This window comes from Urocitellus parryii, chromosome 8, assembly GCF_045843805.1.
Source record: "Urocitellus parryii isolate mUroPar1 chromosome 8, mUroPar1.hap1, whole genome shotgun sequence".
Classification (NCBI taxonomy): domain Eukaryota; kingdom Metazoa; phylum Chordata; class Mammalia; order Rodentia; family Sciuridae; genus Urocitellus; species Urocitellus parryii.
Window position 1 is genome coordinate 17,723,656 of NC_135538.1, and position 19,969 is coordinate 17,743,624.

The window sequence follows — 19,969 nt, forward strand, 5'->3', positions numbered from 1 at the left end:
TACCTCAGCTTGTGATACTCCTTCCCAGAGGAGTAGCTGGGATTGCAGATGTGCACCACTGCCTCTGGCTAACTCCCAGTTATTAACTGGGAGAAAGAAGGAAACATTTTAGCATATATCTGGGAATTAAAAACTATAAAAGCTGAAAGGTATTGGTTATGTTCATATATAAAAACTAACGGTTTCCTGAATATTTTGACTTTCCTCACAGAATTCATGGCTTTTACTGTGTTCACACTTGCTGTGCAGCATGTGAGTGCTGGCAGGATAGAAATGAAGTCACCATCTATTATACATTAAATGAGCACCATCTACCCCCACCCCAGCATATAAAACTCAGTGCACTTGCTTTCAGGCCCCTACTTTTGAGATGTTCTCTGGGTCTGATGGCCTTATCAGTACCAGTCATCTATGTTTCTGAGGCTAATTGGTCTTAAAAAGAAAGCTTTGCCAAGGCCAAGGCTACCATTGGCTATGGTGAAGATCCCGATAGGGGCCTCTCCAGGCTAAGCCACCATGGTGACCTGGAGACAGACTCTGGTGGGATGGACCCTCTGTCTTACCACTTCATTGCCTTTTACCCTAAAGTCAACAGGAGAGAGTGACAGCAAGAAAAATGAGGTTAGAGGCCTTGGAGACTATAAGTAAGGCATCTGAAATCAGGTAGGATTGGGTAGGGTCAGGGCTTTGCTCAGGAACGGATTGGTGGCTTGTTTGTTCAAGGTGAGTCACCCCTGCCCCTCCCTGAGTCAACACCAGTAGCTCCCATCCTTTCCTCTTCTGGCTTGCTCTCAACTCAAAGTAGAAAATGTTTTTCTACTTATGGATTTCCAGGTGATTCAGGCTGGGAATTGACTGAAACAATCCCTTGAACTTAACCTTGTATTCTTTTATTTTTTCATAGCAAAATTGTAGAGCTAAAATGTTCTTGAAGTCAGGATGAGGTGATCAGGAGCACATATGTGGTAGATAAGATATAATGTAGAGGGAGAACTGTTTTAAGCCAAGACATCATTTCCTGTTTCATGCAAGGATGCATATTTAGTCTAATCCCTTCCCTCCATTTATTTCTATATTTTTAAATTACATTGAAGTCTAAGGGTTTGACTTAAAAGACATCTGTGTGCTTTAAGCCTTGGCTTTGGCGACAGATAGTTTCTGTGCCTGTGACAGTGTTGGGTATGTGATGTCTCCACTGTAGGGGACAGTAATGAGAGCTCATCTTACAGGTGAACCCCAGGGCCACTCTGTCACTTGCTCTGCATTTCTCCAAGTGATTGAAAAGCATACGTGACACACGCTCCCTTTTCAAAAATCAAGTTATAATTAAATCCAGGAAATCTCTGTGATGGCTGGAACCAGCAGGTTTTGAGTTTGATATTTGTTCTTGCAACAGCCAATAGCTATAGATTATGTGCTGCTGCCCCAGGCAGGACCAGTTAGGGTGATTATGAAATGTTTGTTCTGTCTGCTGTTTATTTTGTTTGGTGAAAATGAAAGCCGGCCAGTAAAGAGGACTTGCTTGGAATACAGATTTAAGCATTTTTCTTACAAAACTCAAACCCAACTTTTTCCAGTGAGGGCTAAGGTTAGTTCCATATTGTGCCAACAAATAAGAATCCATTGCTAAGCATTTAAGAATAGGTAAACACAAAGAGCTCCGGAGGGGGAGGCGTCTGGTGGGATGCCAGCTCAGAGCTCGGATTTAACAGCTTCATCAAAGGGAATGTGTTAAATGCTCATTAACTGAATTTACAAATGATTCCCAACTGGGAGGTGTTTCAGACAACAGAAGACTACACACACACACACACACACACACACACACTAATTACATGCATGCATGCACATAAAACAGAAAATGCAGTAACATTCTGTTTGGAAATCAGACCCAAGATTAAGTAATCTTAAGTACAGACATCCAAAGAGAGCACTGATAGAGATTTAATGTGGAATTAAGACAATTCAAGAACAGCAAGTTTCTATCTCTGGTAAAGGTTTTGGGGAGACTACAGGGAAGACTGTGGCAGAGGTGGCACGGGGTGTGAAGAATCCCAGGGATCCTGGAAAAGATCTGAAATATACCCAGAAGAGAGAGTGTGGGTCACTGGGCAGCAGCAGAGGCGGAACCCTAATTGGAGAACACATGATAGTAGCACATCACCAGATTCTAAATATTTGTTATCAAAATCCTCAATCTTCCAAGGTTTCAGGAGCCACTGACCCTGCCCACCATGTGGATCTCAATGGTAGAGGGAGGATCACACTGAATCGCTTGGCACCCCCATCACCCCTCTGATCCTAACGAGACATCAGGAAGACTCTTCGACATATTGTTTTGGATTCTGCAAAGGTCCCCTGAGGAAAAAGGAGTGCATTCGGATCCTTAGTCTCATCCTGATGCCGTTAGAGACCCTGGGGCGGCAGTAGCACCTCCACTTATGCCCTGTCCCTCAAATTTCATCCTCTGGGCTTTGTAGGCTCTTGGGCAGCACATGTGGTCTAGCAAAGTATGCAGACAGCCAGCAGGGTGGATGGAGGCTGGGTGACACAGCACCTAGCTTGTAGCTCTGCCTCTTGCGCTTAGTGTCTGTGACACTGGGCAAGTCTCTGGACCTCTTTGGTGCCTGGATTAGCTTAGGGATTTATTATGGCCTGAATTGCGTCCCTTCCAAATTTATATATTGAAGTCCCGATCCCCAGTACCTCTGTGTGTGATTGTGTGTGGAGATGGGGTCTTGAAATAGGTGATTAAAATGAAGTCTTCAGGGTGGGCCCTAATCCAGTATGACTGGTGTCCTTCTAAAAAGTGATCGGGACATTGACACACAAAGAGGGAAGACCCCATGAGGACACAGGGAGAAGGTGGCCTCAGAAGGAACCAACCCTATTGACCCTTTGATCTTGGGACTTCTAGCCTCCAAGGACTGTGAGAAATAAATGTCTGTTGTTGAAGTCACCCAGGCTGTGTTTTTCAGGTACAGCTGCCCTATGTACCAACATGGGATTTTTACTGAAGGGTCCATGAATTGGCTTCAAGAAGGTCTCAAATTGTTTGACGCTCGGACACATTTTGTGTAGATGGACATGGGCATACATTGTAGAGAAAGAACATTCTTTAGGAAAGAGAGTTTTAGAGATATTCCTGATTCACAAAAGTTAATAACCATCGACTATAACTAGATTATCACTGAAGTTCCTTCTAGAGCCAAACTTCAACCCTCACACGTATAATAACCCCTTCAACCTATCACCTATATGAACAACCTGAGATTATGGTAATTCAGAAAGAAACTGAGTCACCTGCTCATCACAGGCCACCAAACCTATAATCCAGGCATCTGCTACCTTAATTATGTGTGTGTGTCTGTATTGAAAACTGGTGGAGCTTCTTTGATCATTTGGTTAGGACATAGTACAAGTGAGTCCAAAGCTGCAGGGTTGACTGCTTAGACCATCTCCGACTCAGCTGAAAAGTAAGAAAAGGGAGAAAACAATCTTCCACTGGAATTCCCAATGGGACACTGCTTAGACATCTTTTACATGCCTGTCTTGAAACCCAAAGAAAATTATGGAACAGAGAAACACATAGCCTCTCATTGCTTTTGAAATAACAGCAAGTATGACATCAATTTGTGCCCAGCAAAATCTTATAAAGAGTTGTCTGCTACCACCCTGTAAAATGGCTTTCCTTGGGCCCCAAACACCCACAGGCTACACGGCAGGGTAATGCTTGATACCCTATAGGGTGCTGGGTACTCGTCTTGGTTAACCTGTGGCACAACCACAGCAGTGAATGGCATTGATTCATCCTTGCTTTTTAGGGAAGAACGGGACTGCATGTGACCAGGGAACTTCCCTTAGGCCTCAGATGTCAGGATCAGAGGTTGGACTTAAGTGCAGGGAGCCCCCCAGACCTGAGTCTTTTCACTATCTTGTTACATGGCTCAAAAACTGTGCCTGGTTCCTCTTCCACTTTCTCTTTTCTTCCATCTTTCCTCCCTCTCTTCTTTCTTTTCTTTCTTTCTTTTCTTTTTGCAGTGTTGGGGATCAAACCCAGGTGTCAAACATGCTAGGCAAGTGATCTACCACAGAGCCACATTCCTAGTCCCTCTTCTATTCTCTAAGAGAAAAACCTTATATCCTTGAAGTTTTGCTTCTTAAAAAAAAAAATTCTGAATAATGACTGCCTTTGGAGATGGAGGTGTGGGATGAGATAGGGGAGACATACAGAGTGACTTTCACCGTACAGGTAATATGTTTCAAAGCTGGACAAGGGTATGCAGTGGTGGGTTTATTCATTTTATCTGAAAAGTCTGGTTTTTAAATATTAAACAAACTTTTCAACAACCTGTCTAAAAAAAGATTTATTTAGCCTGAAATATGTTCATACCATTGGACTGAGTAGCTTTATTTCTGGGACTTTATTGAGAGGAAGTAATCTGAAATGAGGACAAAGATTTGTATGCCAAAATATCATCATAGCATTACTTCTTACCTAAAAAAAATTGAAATAATTTAAAAGTCCAACAAAGAAGGATAATTGGGCAAATTATGTTACTTCTGTGAGCTGGAACATTACACAGACTTCAAAAAAGATGCTTACAAAGAGTTTTTAGTGACATGAGGACATGCATTTGATAAAATTTTAAGTGGAAAATCAGGATATGAAATTATGCATAAAATAAGGTTTCAAAGCTCTGGAAAAGACTTTGAAAAGAAGCAGAAAGGAAATATGGCAAATAATGGATGTCTTTGGGTTCCACAATTATGGCCTTTTTGTTCTTCTAAGGTTTTTTTTTTTTTTTTCCCCCAGTGCTGGGGTCAAACCCAGGGCCTTGTGAATATGAGGCAAGAGCTACTGAACTATACTACCATCTCCTTTAAGTTTTAATTTTTACACAAGAGAGCATGCACTGCTTTTATAAAATAAAAACATTTATTAAAAAATAGTCTGCCTAATGGTTCTTATCATCACACATCTTCTGGTAGGTTCCTAAACTGGTGACTAGGATGACTTATGGCTCTTGGTGTGAAGTGGCTGATGCATTCTGGACCCCAGTAGGTCATGGATGGCCATTTGAGGGCTGCTGATCCCTCCTGGTACTTACTGCTCACCTCACATCTTAAAGATCTAGATACTGTTTCTCCCCAGACGGCTCATGTGTTTCCCCTATTACCCCATCTGAGGCACGATGAGATGTAGCTATGGTGAGCTCCTCGCTGGCTCAGGAGACCCAGGAGACACACATGCTTCTGACCAAGTGGGCAGCACGCTAGCTCTTTCCTGGCCATGAGATGGCACGTTAAGAGGTTTTCTCATGCGTGTGCGGTGTGCGTGCACACCACACACACACACACCCACACACACAGAGCCACCCTGCCTACATTTGGACCCCAGGAAGGAAGGCAAGTGGCAGGAGTCTGTGGCAGCTGTTTCAGGGCCCAGGTGGTGTCAGTCACAGCTGCCCGGGAGGCTGGGGAGGGGAGAGCAGGAGGAAGGAGCTGACTGGCAGCCATCTTTTCTTCTTCAGCTTCTCTTCCTCTTTGCTCAGGCCGCTCAGTCACACGGGGGGAAAGTATTTGACTAATTGAACCAGTGGCTGGTGTCTTAGGGTAACGAAACCCTAGCCTCACTGCAAGCCCATAGCAGCCTGCTGGGGCCAGCTGGGGTGAGACTGGCAAGCAGTTGCTGAGGGACCTCTCCTGGCCTCCACTAGGGTCCATGGGTGCTCTCCCTGCCCTGGGAAATCTCTAGATGCACCTCCTCCGGTGTCTTCTATGGCAGAGAGAGGAGTTGTTTAGAACTGGGGCTGCAGCCAGGTCTTGGAAACAAGGACAAATAAGTGTGGGGCATGGGCTAGGCTTGGGCTGTAGATGGGAGAGGGGATATCCAGGCCTGACTCCCCATCACAGTCTTGAACAAACATCTTTATTTGTGTGCGTATGTGTGTGTGTCTAAATATGTATACACACACACATATACACACTCACATACACACTTTATCATCATCACATTAGAAGAAGATTAATAAGCAACATTTAAAAAAATATATTTTAGTTGTAGATGGACACAATACCTTTATTTTATTTGTTTATTTTTATGTGGTGCCGGGGATCAAACCCAGTGCCTCACTCATGCTAGGCAAGCACTCCACCACTGAGCCATAACCCTAGCCCATAAACAACATTCTTAGTAAGTCAAGCAGTGCTCAGGTATTATTCTCCTTCCTCTCCCATGTATATAATTCCCTACTCTACCCACTTTCCCTGATAGAACTATTTTAATTCTTTAAATTTTTTGTTTGTTTGCTTGCAGAACTGGGAATGGAGCTCAAGAGCACTTACCACCGAGTAACATTTCCTGCTCTTTTTATTTTATTTTGAGACAGGGTCTCACTAAATTGCTGAGGCTGACCTTGAACTTTCAATCCTCTTGCCTCAGCCTCCCAAGTAGCTGGACTACAGGCATGCACCACTACACCTGGCTATAAATTCATTTTTTTGGAAAGAATGGATGGTTGGGTGGATGAACATGATTTCATTTAATTCCCAGAGCAACCCAATTATAACTCTAATTACCCTTTTGTAAAAGGTTAAGAAACAAGTCACAGAAACCCGGGACTTCATTTTCCAGGGGACTGTCTTTTCTAGAAAGCATTCTTTTTCCTACAATCTGAGAATTATTCATAATAATAACCCTTGCTAACCCATGTTGACAAAGGCTAACAAGAGAGCTGAGTTGGCCTGGCTGTGAGTCTAGAATTATCCAGCATTTACTCAACACAATATTATGGAGTGTTCATTGTTGCTAAGCACAAGGCTGGTAAAGTTTATATTCATTATATTCCTATTGTCACAAAAGCCCTGCCAGCCAGCTTCCTTAACAAGACCCCCAAAACACAAGAAATAAAACCAAGTCTCAACAGTGGGATACCACCAAATTAGAAGATCTGCTGCACAGAAAAGAAAATAATCAAGAGCCTAAAGAAAGGGAGAAAATTTGCCAGCTCCTCCTCCAACAGGGGATTAATATCCAGAATACATAGAGAACTCAAAAAACTTGACACCAAACAACACAAAACCCAAACAAATAATCCAATCAATAAATGGGCAAAAGAGCTAAACAGAAACTTCTCAAAAAGAAGAAACACAAATGGCCAACAAATATATGAAAAAATATTCAACGTCTCTAGCAGTCAGAGAAATATAAATCATAGCTACACTCAGATTTCATCTAATTCCTCTCAGAATGACAATTATCAAGAATAAAAACAATAATAAATGCTGTCCAGGATGTGGAGGCTTGTACGTTGTTGGTGGGACTACAGACTACTTGCAACCACTTTGAAAAACAGTATGGAGATTTCTCAAAAAATAGGAATAGAACCACCATAGACTCAGCTATCCCACTCCCTGATATTTATTAAAAAGAACTAAAAATCAGCATCCTATAGTTACACAGCAATTTCAATGTTTCTAGAAACGAAATTTACAATGGCCAATTTAGGAAACAAGCCCAGATGTCTGTAAATAGATGAATGGGTTGAGAAAATGTCGTATATATAACACAATAGAGTTCTACTCAGCCATAAAGAAGAATAAAGTTATGGCATTTGATGGTAAATGTATGGAGCTGGAGGATATGATGCTAAGTGAAACAAGCCAGACTCAGAAAGTCAAATGTTTTCTTTCATATGTGGAAGCTAAAGCAAAATAAATGAAAGATGTCCTATCCTTCCCTCCTTCTTTCAGTAATGTGGAAGAAGGAGATCAAGAAGCAGAGTGGAGGAATGGGGAGGTAATGCAGAATGAATTCTTTTTAAAAAAATCATGTTATGTGAGAAGAAGATTACCACTAAATAGAGAAGAGAGGTGGGAGGGAAAAGGAGAGAGAAGGAGAATTGCACAGAAGATGGAAGGAGACCCTCATCGTTATATAGAATACATATATGATGTTGTGAGGAGGAAAAAAAAGAGAGTGTCACATTAGATTGGGTAGAGAGATGTGATGGGACGGGAGGGGAGTGGAAGGGGGGATAGGAAGGGCAGCAGAATAAAATAGACATTATTATTGCTGTATGTATATAGGTGACTGCATGACCAATGTGATTCTGCAACCTGTACAATCAGAAAAATGAGAAATAATTTGATTCAAATGTATGAATTGTCAAGATCATTGTACTGTCATGTGTAGCTAATAAAAAATCATGTTATGTGCATATAAAAATATACTGCAGGGAACTCACCTTTATGTATATGTAAAAAGAATCAATAATAACTAGATGAGCAAAAGGAAGTTTAGCAGATTAGAGGAAGGAGAAAGGGCAGAAAACGGAAGGAAAAAGGAGGAGATAGTAAACTGAAATTGAATTCCATGCATGTATGATTTTGTTGAGATGAACCCAACTATTATGTTTAACTATAATGTCCTAACTGGAAAGAAAAAGGCCCTGCCAGGTGGACACCTGGCTTAAAACTAGCCTTTTAAACATCCATTTGCCCATTAGAGAGTCTGTTAACAATTCATCTCTATTTGAGGAGCTAAATTTCACTTTAGTGTCATATGTTTTCTTGGAATTTGGCGGGGGGATGGGGAGTTTAATGATGAAAAAAAAAAAAAAGAAAGCATTCCACTAAAAGCACAACTAATTTTATTTTGTGTTTATATTAGGAATTTATTAAACTTGCAGAACTTTTTTTTTTTAAATGATAGGATTGTTCTGCATGCTTGAAAGCTCCTTTTGTATCTGCCCTACTTTTGGATAATGAAGTTCTTTTGAGTCAGTTTATGGAAAGCCCTTTATTCAGAATTTAAATAAAATTAAAATTTGATTAGATATTTTTCTGAAGGACACCTAAACAGATGTACAAATGCTCCAAAGGGGATTGAATTTTACATGAATGGCTTCTCCAGTCAAGCTGGAATAAGGAAAAAAAATGGGGACAAAGATCTGGGCGACCCACCTACTATGTCCTCCCTGTCCCCAGCTCTTCCTCCTTCCCACCGCTATCCGTGGAGGACACTGTGGCTCCTATGGCATCTGATTTTTAGATTTTAGACAGTAAATGCTATTTTTTTGATCTCCTGAGTCAAAAGTAAGAGTGAGCCATTGGATGGAGCCAAACTTCCTGGTGACCTTTCATAGACTCTTACCTACCTATTTACCCTTAAGCCAGGCCTTAAAACATTAGTGTGACATGTAAACGACTTAACATAGGGAAGACTGAGATCACCAGAGAATCAAATAACCTTTAAGTATTTGCAGAGTGGCTTCATTTATTATTGAAATGCTTATAACAATTCAAACAGAGAGAGAGGTAGGACTTACATTATTTCTGCCAGCCTTACCTGTCCTTGGATCAGAATTTGTTAAATTTGTTGAATATGTTAACTATTTGAAAAAGTGCCTATTTATGGTATGAGAAAATGGGATCTAATTGCTCAAAGCATTTGGGGGGGGGGAAAGGCAGTACCCCCGGGTTAAGTGTAAGAAAAATGGAATTATTTTAGAACGTGAGTCTGTCAAACCTAATCTAGTAAACAGAGTGCTCAAAGACTGTATATTGTTGCTTTTTAGAAAAAGTCTGTTATGGTTTAGATGTGAGGTATTCCCCAAAAGCTCATGTGTGAGACAATGCAAGAAGGTTCAGAGGAGAAATGACTGGGGTATGACAGCCTTAACCCAATCAGTGAATTAATCCCCTAATGGGGATTAACTGAGTGGTACCTGAAGGTGGGTAGGATGTGGCTGGGGGAGGTGGGTCTTTGGGGGCATGTCTTTGGGGTATATATTTTGTATCTGGTGAGTGGGTTCTCTCTCTCTCTCTCTCTCTCTCTCTCTCTCTCTCTCTCTCTCTCTCTGCTTTCTGATCATCATGTGAGCTGCTTCCCTCTGCCACACTCTTCAACAATAACGTTCAGCCTCACCTCGAGCCCGAAGGGATGGAGCCTGCTGTTCCTGGACTGAGACCTCTGAAACTGTAAGCCCCCAAATAAATTTTCCTCCTCTACATTTGTTCTGGTCAAGTGTTTCAGTCACAGCAGCAAAAATGTTGGCTAAAACAAAGTAAAAAAATAAATGATTTTTGGCAGGGAGAGTGGTGCAGGCTTGTAATCCTAGCAGCTTGGGAGGCTGAGGCAAGAGGATCATGAGTCCAAAGCCAGCTTCAACAGAAGCAAGGCACTAAGCAAATCAGTGAGACCCTGTCTCTAAAGAAATTCAAAATAGGGCTGGAGATGTGGCTTAGCAACCAAATACCCCTGAGTTCAATCTCCCCCACCCCGTATAATAAATAAATAAAAACATTCTTGGACTGGGGATGTAGTTCAGGGTGGAGCACTTGCCTAGCATGCGGGAGACCCTAGGTTTGATCCCCAGCACTGAAAAAAAAAAAGTCTCAAAAAGGAAGTATAATTGTCTTAGTTCTTGTATTTGGGAAACAACTGGAGAATCCACATAATAATATCTAAAAACTTGCAGCAAGAAGTTTTGTAGACTTTTGTGGACATTACCTAGAATGTAGATGGTGCTCTTCTGCCCCTGCAGTAGTAGGTAGGTGGCAGGGATCATGTGACTTCTGCCCCATGTATGTCCTTGGGGACTATGACGACCGATCCTGAGATGGACTTTTCCTGAAACTCTCAGCACAATCATCTGACTGGTCGGAGCCTAATGAATCAAATGTCCCTCCATACTGTGAAGCTCTACGTAACTTTTCAGGTGTTAACATGGTATTTTGAACAGTATATCCACAGGGTGGTTCACCAAATTGAACTTTACTGTGTTTTGATAGTAGCAGCTGAATTGACCATCTGGTCCATGCCTGGGGCCTCTTCTGTGTCACTTGCATTCCTGGGGGAAGTCCAGTATGACTGTCATTTGATTGAAAGTGCAGACTCCGGGGCCAGACTGCCTGGGTTCAATACTGGCTCCCGCAGCCAGGATTGCTACTCATTGTGCGTGAGCTTTCCTTATCAGTAAAATAGAATCTCATGTACCCACCTCAGTGTTGTGAAGAAAAAATGAGTTAGTTCATGTGAGGAGCTTAGAACAGTGCCTGGCACATGGTAAATAGTGTTAATTATTATCTAGTGCTGCATTATTATCATTATTATTTATCTGAGGCACTCAAAACATACCAGGTACTTCTTGAGTTACAAATGCAAATAAGTGGACTCCCCAGTGTGCATGTGGAAGTTAATAACTGCTCCTTTTATTATCCTAGGCTGCAATTTCCCCATGGTGCAGCCTCTCTACTCTTCCCTTTGCCACTGCCTGCCACTACAGCACCCTCCCATACCCCTGTGTTTTCTTTCTTGCATGTACTCTGTTCCCCTTTCCTCTACTGCAGCTGACTTAATTCTACTTTGGGCAATTACTTTCTTATACTTAAAAATCCCCTGAACTCTTTTCCACTTTCCTTTCTCTCTCTTTTCTTTATTTTATTTTGATTACCCAAGTGATACAGGAAGTGGCTGATAAAAGATGAAGCCAGGATTTTGACATATTGCATCAAAACCAGGAGGACCAAATATCAAAAGGGGAGAGTCCAAGCCTGAGCAGCTAGGCTCAGGTACCTTCTGGCTTCAAAGTTCTGAGTCTGGCATTTCAGATTTAGATTCATTGTTTTCCTAACACTTATCTTCCACCTTGTAGGGCTTAAGCCCTTGGCCAGAACTTTGAGATGGATTATCATTTAATCCTTACAACAATCCTTGAAGGCAGGTATTACTCCTATCTTCCGGAAGAAGCAGAACACTAAACAACTTACCCAAGGCTATCTAACTTGGAAGTGGACAGCCAGAACTCAAACCCATGTTTGTTCTCTTCCCGCTACTCATAATCCTTCCTACATATAAAAGGAAGTACAAAAACAAATGGACAAATTCCATCAATCTCATGTTCTTGAAAGTATCTGAAACTCTTGCTTAAAGATTTGTAGAAGTTTCTGTGGAGTTCTTCATCCTTCTTGAGATAAACATTTTCTCCATTACTCTATCCATCCACCCATCCACCCTTACATCCAATTATTGTTTCTCCATTTGCCTATGCATTCAATCATCCCTCCATTCATCCATCTACCCATAAATTCATATATTCATCAGATTATCCATGCATGGACTTTTTTATGAATAATTTACTACATATTAGGCATTGTAATAAAATCTGAAGAAATCCCTGTCATTAAGGAGCTAGTACAGGACAGAGGGCAACATACAAACAAAAAAATTGCACCATAATATGGTAAATGTTAAACATAGTGGTACTTATTAAGGTGTTATGGAAATGCAGGAAAGGTGTGTGTGTGTGTGTGGTTTAACTTTTCTGGGAGGGTTTTTTTACTGGTATTCTTGGACCTTTAGAAGGTCAATGGAGAACCCCCTGAAGTACATGCAAAGTTTTCTCAGAAAGGTCTGTGACCAAAGGAGTTGAGAGATGGGAATTTGACCAGAGCATGACAGAGAAATTTTAACTGTGTTAATAATGTTAGTTGATCCAGCATTTGCCAGGAATTAGAAAGGGAAGACGGCATTCCAGGCAAAGGAAACCACAAGTGGAAACCAAATGCAAATAACTAGCTTGGACTGCAGCCCCAGGTACCATTTGAGGGATCAAGAAGAGAAAAAGCACCTAGGATAGGTGATTAGGGTCCAGCCCAAGGAAGGCTTGGCACACGAGACCAAGAACAAATCCTCAAGGATATAAAAAATGCTCTCAAAAACATGATTACGATTTATCGTAAAATTTATCCTCCAATGCTGTTGGACAAAATGATAATTTTTACTATCTTTTCCCAGATTTTCTATATTTTAAGGAAAATTTGCATTGAGTTGTTGAGCTGGGAGCCTAACCTTGTTTCTAGGAGATAATGTGTTCCCGGTTCCAAACACTGACTTACAAAACTTCTGAGGAGCAGTGAGGCTGCAAATTGGCATGGTGGCATAGTCCATTGGTGCCATGGTGGTATATTACCAAATGCCAGGTGTTCAAATATGGGGCTGTAAGAGGAGGGGTCAGGGAAATAGGATTCAGTCCCCAAATGAAGATGTGCTTATTTTGTTGCTTAGAAAGAGGCAAAGGGTTCTTTGGATGTGAATTATATTTGAGGTAATAGTAGTTAGATTTATAATCCAGGAATCAATGTGAAATTCTCTGCCATATTGCCTTTATTTTCTTTCCAAACATCTGGGGTTGAGGAATTAATTAGGTAGATTAACTAGATTAGTTAAATTAAGACATATATGTACACAGTCAGCTCTCAATAAGGAAGTCAGTCTGCACTGGAACCATTTCTCCAGATTTTAAAGCTCATTTGCTGGTTGCCTTAGATAGGACAGGAATGATATTTCTGAGCCTGGTAAGTCCCCTTTCTATCTGAGCTGATCAATACCATCTTTTTGCCTCTTCCAACACAAAAACTCGAATGTGCTTGCTTCCTTTTCTAAAAGAAAGCTTCTGTCTCCTACGAGGGCATAGTCCCATGACACAGTTTCCAGTCTGAAGAACCTTTCCTCTTTCAAGAATTGTGGGCAACCTGTCAAGAGGGAGCAGTCTTTTGGCATTTGAACTGAAAATGTTACCTGCCAACTGGGCTGCTCTCGATATATTGTTTCTGAGACCAGAGGAAATACATGGAACAGAGCAGGCTTTGTACTGTTGGAATATTTTTGATGAGCACATCTGTACCGAGTGGAAGGGAAAGACAGCCACTTGTCTGTCCACTGTCTCCCATCCCAGCTTCCCATCCCAGCTTTCCTGGGGCTTCCAAACATTCTCACAGGGTGTGGCTATTACCTACCAAGACTCTCTGTCCAGAATCTTTACATTGTTAAAACCATAACCCTGTCCACCATGCAGTTCATACGCGGTTGCTCCAAGTGGCCCTCTGGTGCTTTCTCTCAGTTCCCTGTTCTCGACCTCTGCTCTCCGCTTATCAAGAACAGAGTGGACCTTCCCCAAAGCAGGGGCTCACTAGGTCAATATATCTCAACTGACATTTCTTCTAGAGCTCTCTTCCATCATTCTGCTTTCATTCCACTCCTATTTATTTGGCACAACTGTACCACACACCAACTTCATCTTCTCAGAGGTGCTGGGGAGCAAAACAGAGTTCTGGAAGCAACCCTAGAGGCCTCCATTCACCCAAGCCCAACCGAGAACCAGAACAGGAGCCTGAAGAGCCTGAGGGGCCAGGCTGGGGGGTCTCAGCTCCAGGCATCCATCTCCTGGGCCTGCAGACCCTTGCTTGTGACTTCCACATTCTTTTCTTTCCTTCAACCATCTCTCATGAACAAAGCTGATCTTTTTTTTTTTTTTAATGAAAAGGGCAAAAAATTCCACACTCTATAATAATATAAATACTGTTTCATCAGAGAAGACAGACCATGAACTAGTTCAGCAAACTGAGAAGAAAACTCCTGGAGTAGAATATTAGATGCTAAATAGTTAATCTGATGGTCCTGGTCCCCAGAGGCTTGTAATATGCAGTACACAGCTACATCCTTCATTCTTAGCATGAATTTAAAAAAATTTCATAGATAAGCAAAGGGTAGGAAAAGCTCTGGTGTCTAACAGTAAAAACTTTTCTTGGCTTACAAAAACCTTTTAGGGTCTTGGAGGAAAATAAATAGCTGCATAATTATATCAATATATCTTGTATAATAAATGATAAAGTCACAAAAATGGTAAAACCTGGCAGCACAATGCTGACTCGGAGGCCGCCTAGCTTCTTGGAATTTTGAACAATTCCTTGGCAACCCTGAGAATGCCTGGAAAAGGACAGTTTCCCACCACAGTCCCCTCCCGAATATTCCTGCCCAAGTGTCCAAAGGACGCCACAAAACAGACTTAAAACTTGAAAACCGATAGCCCACGTACCCTGTCCTCTCGGTCGTCCATGAAGGCTGCTGCTTGCTCGTGGTCTATGGGGCCATACGTTCAAATGTCTCCCACTTCCTCTCTGACTCACGAGTCCTCAGCTCTGATGATGTAAGGCTCTTAGTGGGAATCTGTTTTCAATTCAGGGCAGATGTGGGACACTCGTGTAGCCCCAGAGATTATCAACTTTAAAACAAATCGCCCTCGGGATGATAAGTCCAGAGGCAGTAACTGCTTCCTGAGCCTCATTGGGGGCCTTCCAAATACTTCACAGAGAACACAATCACTGTGACACAAAATCAAGATTCCCTCTTTGGGTTCTCAGACTGTAAAACAAAGCTGCAGAAACCCCTCAGAAGCAAAGCTTGTGAATGTATCTTGGAATGTTTCAACAGAAATGCAGATATTCTTGCAACAGACAACAGGGATTGCAATGTTCCCCTTCCCACCTCCCCAAAACTGTCTTCACACTGTGTTTGGCTCACGGAGTTTAGTTTTTCCACAAATTGAAATTGAATTGTTCTGGTTCAGAGTTTTCTTGGCTCAAGAAAAGGAAGGGGAGGACTATTCCAAGACTTCCACAGAGAAACATCTAGAAATCCATTTAACACGGTAAGTTTAATGTTCTAGAATGAGCATTCACGCCGCAAGAACTGTCTACATCTCAGCACACCCTCTGTTCGGAGACGACTCTGTAGGGTTGGCCCATTCGCCAGATTTCAAACTCTAAAAATCCCTAGCTGGGCTTTAGCATAATTTAATCCAAGTTAATAGCCCTGAAAACAAAGAGCTTACAAAAACACTAATTTCAAAGACATCTGAATGGGGAAAAAAACACTTAATAAAACTTTCCTTGTAATAAAATAAAATTTTGTATAGTCGTTTAAAACACTAAAAATAAATGCCTGGCATTTCCTATATACAGGTACAACTGGTGTGAGTCATATCAGTGAACAGTCAGAAGATAGACATATTAAAAATATATATTCAGAAAACAATATATTAATTAAAAATATATTCTCCTTGGACATCATTACCCTAAGTACATGTATGAAGACACGAATGGTGTGATTCTACTTTGTGTACAACCAGATACAAAAAATTGTGCTCTATATGTGTCATATGAATTACAATGCATTCTTTTATCATATATAACAAATTAACGTTTAAAAACTTAAAAAAACATAATATATTTGGAAAATACATATATATATTTTGGTACTGGGGCTTGAACTCAGGGGCAGTCAACCATTGAGCCACATCCACAGCCTCATTTTTGTATTTTATTTAGAGACACGTTCTCACTGATTTGCTTAGTGCCTCGACATTGCTGATGCTGGCTTTGAACTTGAAATCCTCCTATCTCAGCCTCCTGAGCCACTAAGATTATAGGTTTGAGCCACTGAGATTACAGGTATGCACCACCATGCTCAGCCAAAATATATATTCTTTAAAAATAATGTGCGACCTCACATAGTTACATGTAAAATATCAAGTCACCAAAAAAACATTAGAGCTACTATTTCTCCTAACTTCATGGGGAAAGATAGACTAAACCACCAATGAAACCTATTATATCTTAGAAATGTATTCAAATAATCCTTAAGCAGCATGTTAAGGGGTATTAAGAGTTCTGGAGTGGACACAAAGGGACCTGCCCCCAGATCTCTCTTTAAAGGCGTTTTGACCCAACGTGCCACCACCTAGGTCCAGTGTGCTTATATGTGAAGAAATTGAATTAGGTAGATGATTTCTTAAATCCAAGCCTCAAATATCAGCAATGATGTGCTAACCAAGACCTGGTAGAATAGCAGGTAAAAGGCTTTTTTCTTTTGTTTTCAAAAGTTACCACTAACTGCCATTAAGGTGACATCTCAGATTGAATTCTTTTCTCTCTCAGAATATATTGACCATTAAGACGGAGACAGTAAATTTTAGCTAAAAAGTTGGATCTATGGCAAATGGGGTAGTGTTAATTCCCAACTTTTGATCCAGTTTGTGGGCATCAAAAATACACTTTCTGGGCAATTAGGATCAGTTTAATGAAAATGCGCTCTCTCTCTCTCTCTCTCTCTCTCTCTTTTGTTAGGAAAGTTAAATGGCTTTTTTTTTTTTTTGGTGGGAAAGTGGTTGAGGAAAGCCAGATGTTGTCAGCGAGAGCGAGTTATTTTGACCGGTAGAGGTAAGGAGGGGGACCCCACAGCTGCAGGACAGCATGGTTTGGGGAAGGAGCCCCAGCTTGTGAGCCAGGAGGTACAAAATCTAGTTCTAGGCATGCTCCTGGCTAGCTGGGTGACTGGCCACAGTGCTTCCCTGTTCTCAGCCTGTTTTCTGTCTATACCAGGAAGACTCTGGTTGGCTCATCCTCCCCCAACAACCCAAAGAGAAATTCTACCCTTGGGACATAGCATTTGTTTTCAAAGTTGGGTCTCGGGGCACAGACCCCAATCCCATAAAATCAATGCGTACCAGAGAGTACAGTGCACATCCAGCCGTAATTGAGATCAGGCAAACATCTGCAGCTCGCCTTCCAGACACTCTATTTCCCCCCCGCCCCTTGGTCCTCGGAGACACCCACTCACCTGCAGGAAGGAGCTCAGACACACAGGAAAGCCTGGCATGAAAAACATCGTCAATAAGGTTTTCTTCCCACAAACCTATTCTCATTTCTCAGCTGTAATTTGAAAGCTATGAACATTCTTTAAAATAATCATGTATAACAGTGGGGTAACGGATCAAATGGTGCCCTTCCTACAGTTCTCACATGTTCTAACCCAGAATGTGACTTTATTTGGAGACAGGATCTTTACAGAGGTGATTACATTAAAAGGAGGCCTCAGGGTGGGTCCTAATCCAGTATGACTTATGTCACAGCAAGGGGAAATTTGGTCACAGAGACCTGTGTACAGGGAGAATGCCATGCAAACAGGAAGAAAGTCATGGACAAGTCAAGGACAGACCTGGAGAAGATCCTTCTTTTCAGAGTCCTCAGAAGGAGCCAACCCCTTGATAACCTAATCTTGGACTTCCATCCCTCAGAACTATAGGAGATAAATCTCTTTTTCGTAAGCCACCAGAGCATGGCATTTTATGATGGCAACCCCAGCAAACCAATACAACCAGCATCCCAAGAACCCTTAATGGTGTATGACACCTTGCATGAGACTGTGTGCCCGACACTCACTGCCCACAATCAAAGCACTACGGAGCCAAAGAGGGCAGGAGCTAGAAGAAATGGGCCCTAGAGGTAGGCTCACAATGAGGAAAGGCCAGCAGCCATTAGTTGTTATTTTTAAAAAATCCTGATATATATCTGTCCCGCATCCCCTAGACACACAATCTAACACTGAAATGATTCACCAAAGCACAGAAAAATGAAATCCTAAAGACACCTGCCCAAATGCTCATGACTCTGTCCTTGTTCAGGGTCTGGTGTACTCTGGCCCACCACCAGAGCCAGGGCTCTGCTCTCTTGCTACCAGCATCTCCAGGGGGCATGTGACTCCAACACAGAGGTGCTGGTAACTAATTATCAGGACTTATTAATTAATAAGAACTTGTCTCTAAGTGGAAGCCAGTATACAGCTATACTGTGTTATTACTTTGTTTCATGAAGGGTAGGTGACATTAAGTTTTCTCTATTAAAGTATGTTATCTAAAGTAAAAGAAAGGCTGGGATATAGCTCAGTCATGGAGCCTAGCATGCAAGAGGGCCTGGGTTCAGTCTTCAGTACTTGCAAAAATAAATCAATAAAATAAAAGAATTAATAAAAGAAGATGTTAGAACCTGGGAAGGGTGAATGTGCAATTACACAAACATTTATTACACAGCGAGTTGCTACAGCTTCCAAAGATAAAATTCAGACCAGATCCAGCACTGTGATTCCCAAATGCTTTACCTGGCAACATTTATAAGTGAGTAACTTGTACAAAGCCATTACAAAGGAAACACAAATATTACAAACTTTTAGATTGATTAAAATCAATCTCCATTATCCACTTTTTAAAAAGCTTAGAGGTTAGCTGAGCCTGATGATGCACGTCTGTTATCCTAGCAACTTGGAAGGCTGAGGCAGGAGGATTGCAAGTCTGAGACAAGCCTTTGCAACCTAGTGAGACACTGTATCAAAATAAAATAAAAAGGGCTGAGGATGTAGCTCAGTGGTTAAGTTCCCCTGGGTTCAATAGGAAAAAAAAAAAAAACCCACAAAAAACAACCAAACAACCCTACCACCCCAAACTTAGAGGTAAATGTCGTTTCTGAATACTGATAGTATTTATGACTCAAAGCTGGGGACAAGTAAGGCAGGACTCAAACAGAGCAGGAAGTAGGGAGGAAAAGTTTAAGGTTAACTACATAGGCCAGGCAGGTGGATACAGCCCCAGAGGAAATGGGATTTCACTAGACAATTTTTCAAAGGCAATGTTAGAATGTTCCAGAACTCATAGCTCAATGTTTCCAACAGTCTGATGCTTTCAAAATTCTGAGGAGTGGAAATATCTACTGCTGTGCATAGTTGAGCCATGTCTTGAAACTTTGGTATCAACAGCTGATTAACTTTTTTCCCTTCGTATTTACCAATTTTCTATGACGTAGCCTGTCTGTATGTTTCTTACATTAAACCTGATCTACTTAACTTTCCCATGAGAGCTAAAAGTAACTGTAAAAACTTCAGAGAGCTGTGCAATATATCCTTTTAGGAGGGGAAAAATAAAAATTTAGCTGCATCTGTCCCATTTGAAGGTCAATCCCCACTGCATCCACCGTAGAGCTCAGTTTTTTTATTTTATTTCACAACGCTCAAACATTTTTTTTCTCAAATGGAAGAATTTTTCTTTCAGTGCACTTCTTGGCATGCTGAGTTGTCTGATTCTGAAAAGTTTTATAATGTTGAAAATCTTTTCCATCAGTCAAGACTTCCTGAACCAGAAAGTGGCCGTGAGGATTCCTGCAGAAAGGGAAACAGTCCACAGTTGCATTATGTACTGTCTCCATAGTTGGTTGACACACGTGGGCCTTCCGTTCATGGGATTCATAATGTTTCACATGGTTCTGAGATGATTCAAGTGTGAAGATTTTAAACAAC

The 19,969-nt window shown here is 41.5% G+C and overlaps 1 protein-coding gene across 1 annotated transcript in view; it reads right to left on the bottom strand.

Moving 5' to 3' along the window:
- Sash1 (SAM and SH3 domain containing 1) overlaps window positions 1-14,942 on the bottom strand; it is a 222,383-nt gene extending 207,441 nt beyond the window's left edge. The window contains exon 1 of the mRNA XM_077801791.1: window positions 14,883-14,942. Within this exon, the coding sequence (XP_077657917.1) occupies window positions 14,883-14,903 (21 nt within the window). The 5' untranslated portion in view covers window positions 14,904-14,942. The remainder of the gene's footprint in view (window positions 1-14,882) is intronic.
- Between the last annotated feature and the right edge of the window lie 5,027 nt (window positions 14,943-19,969).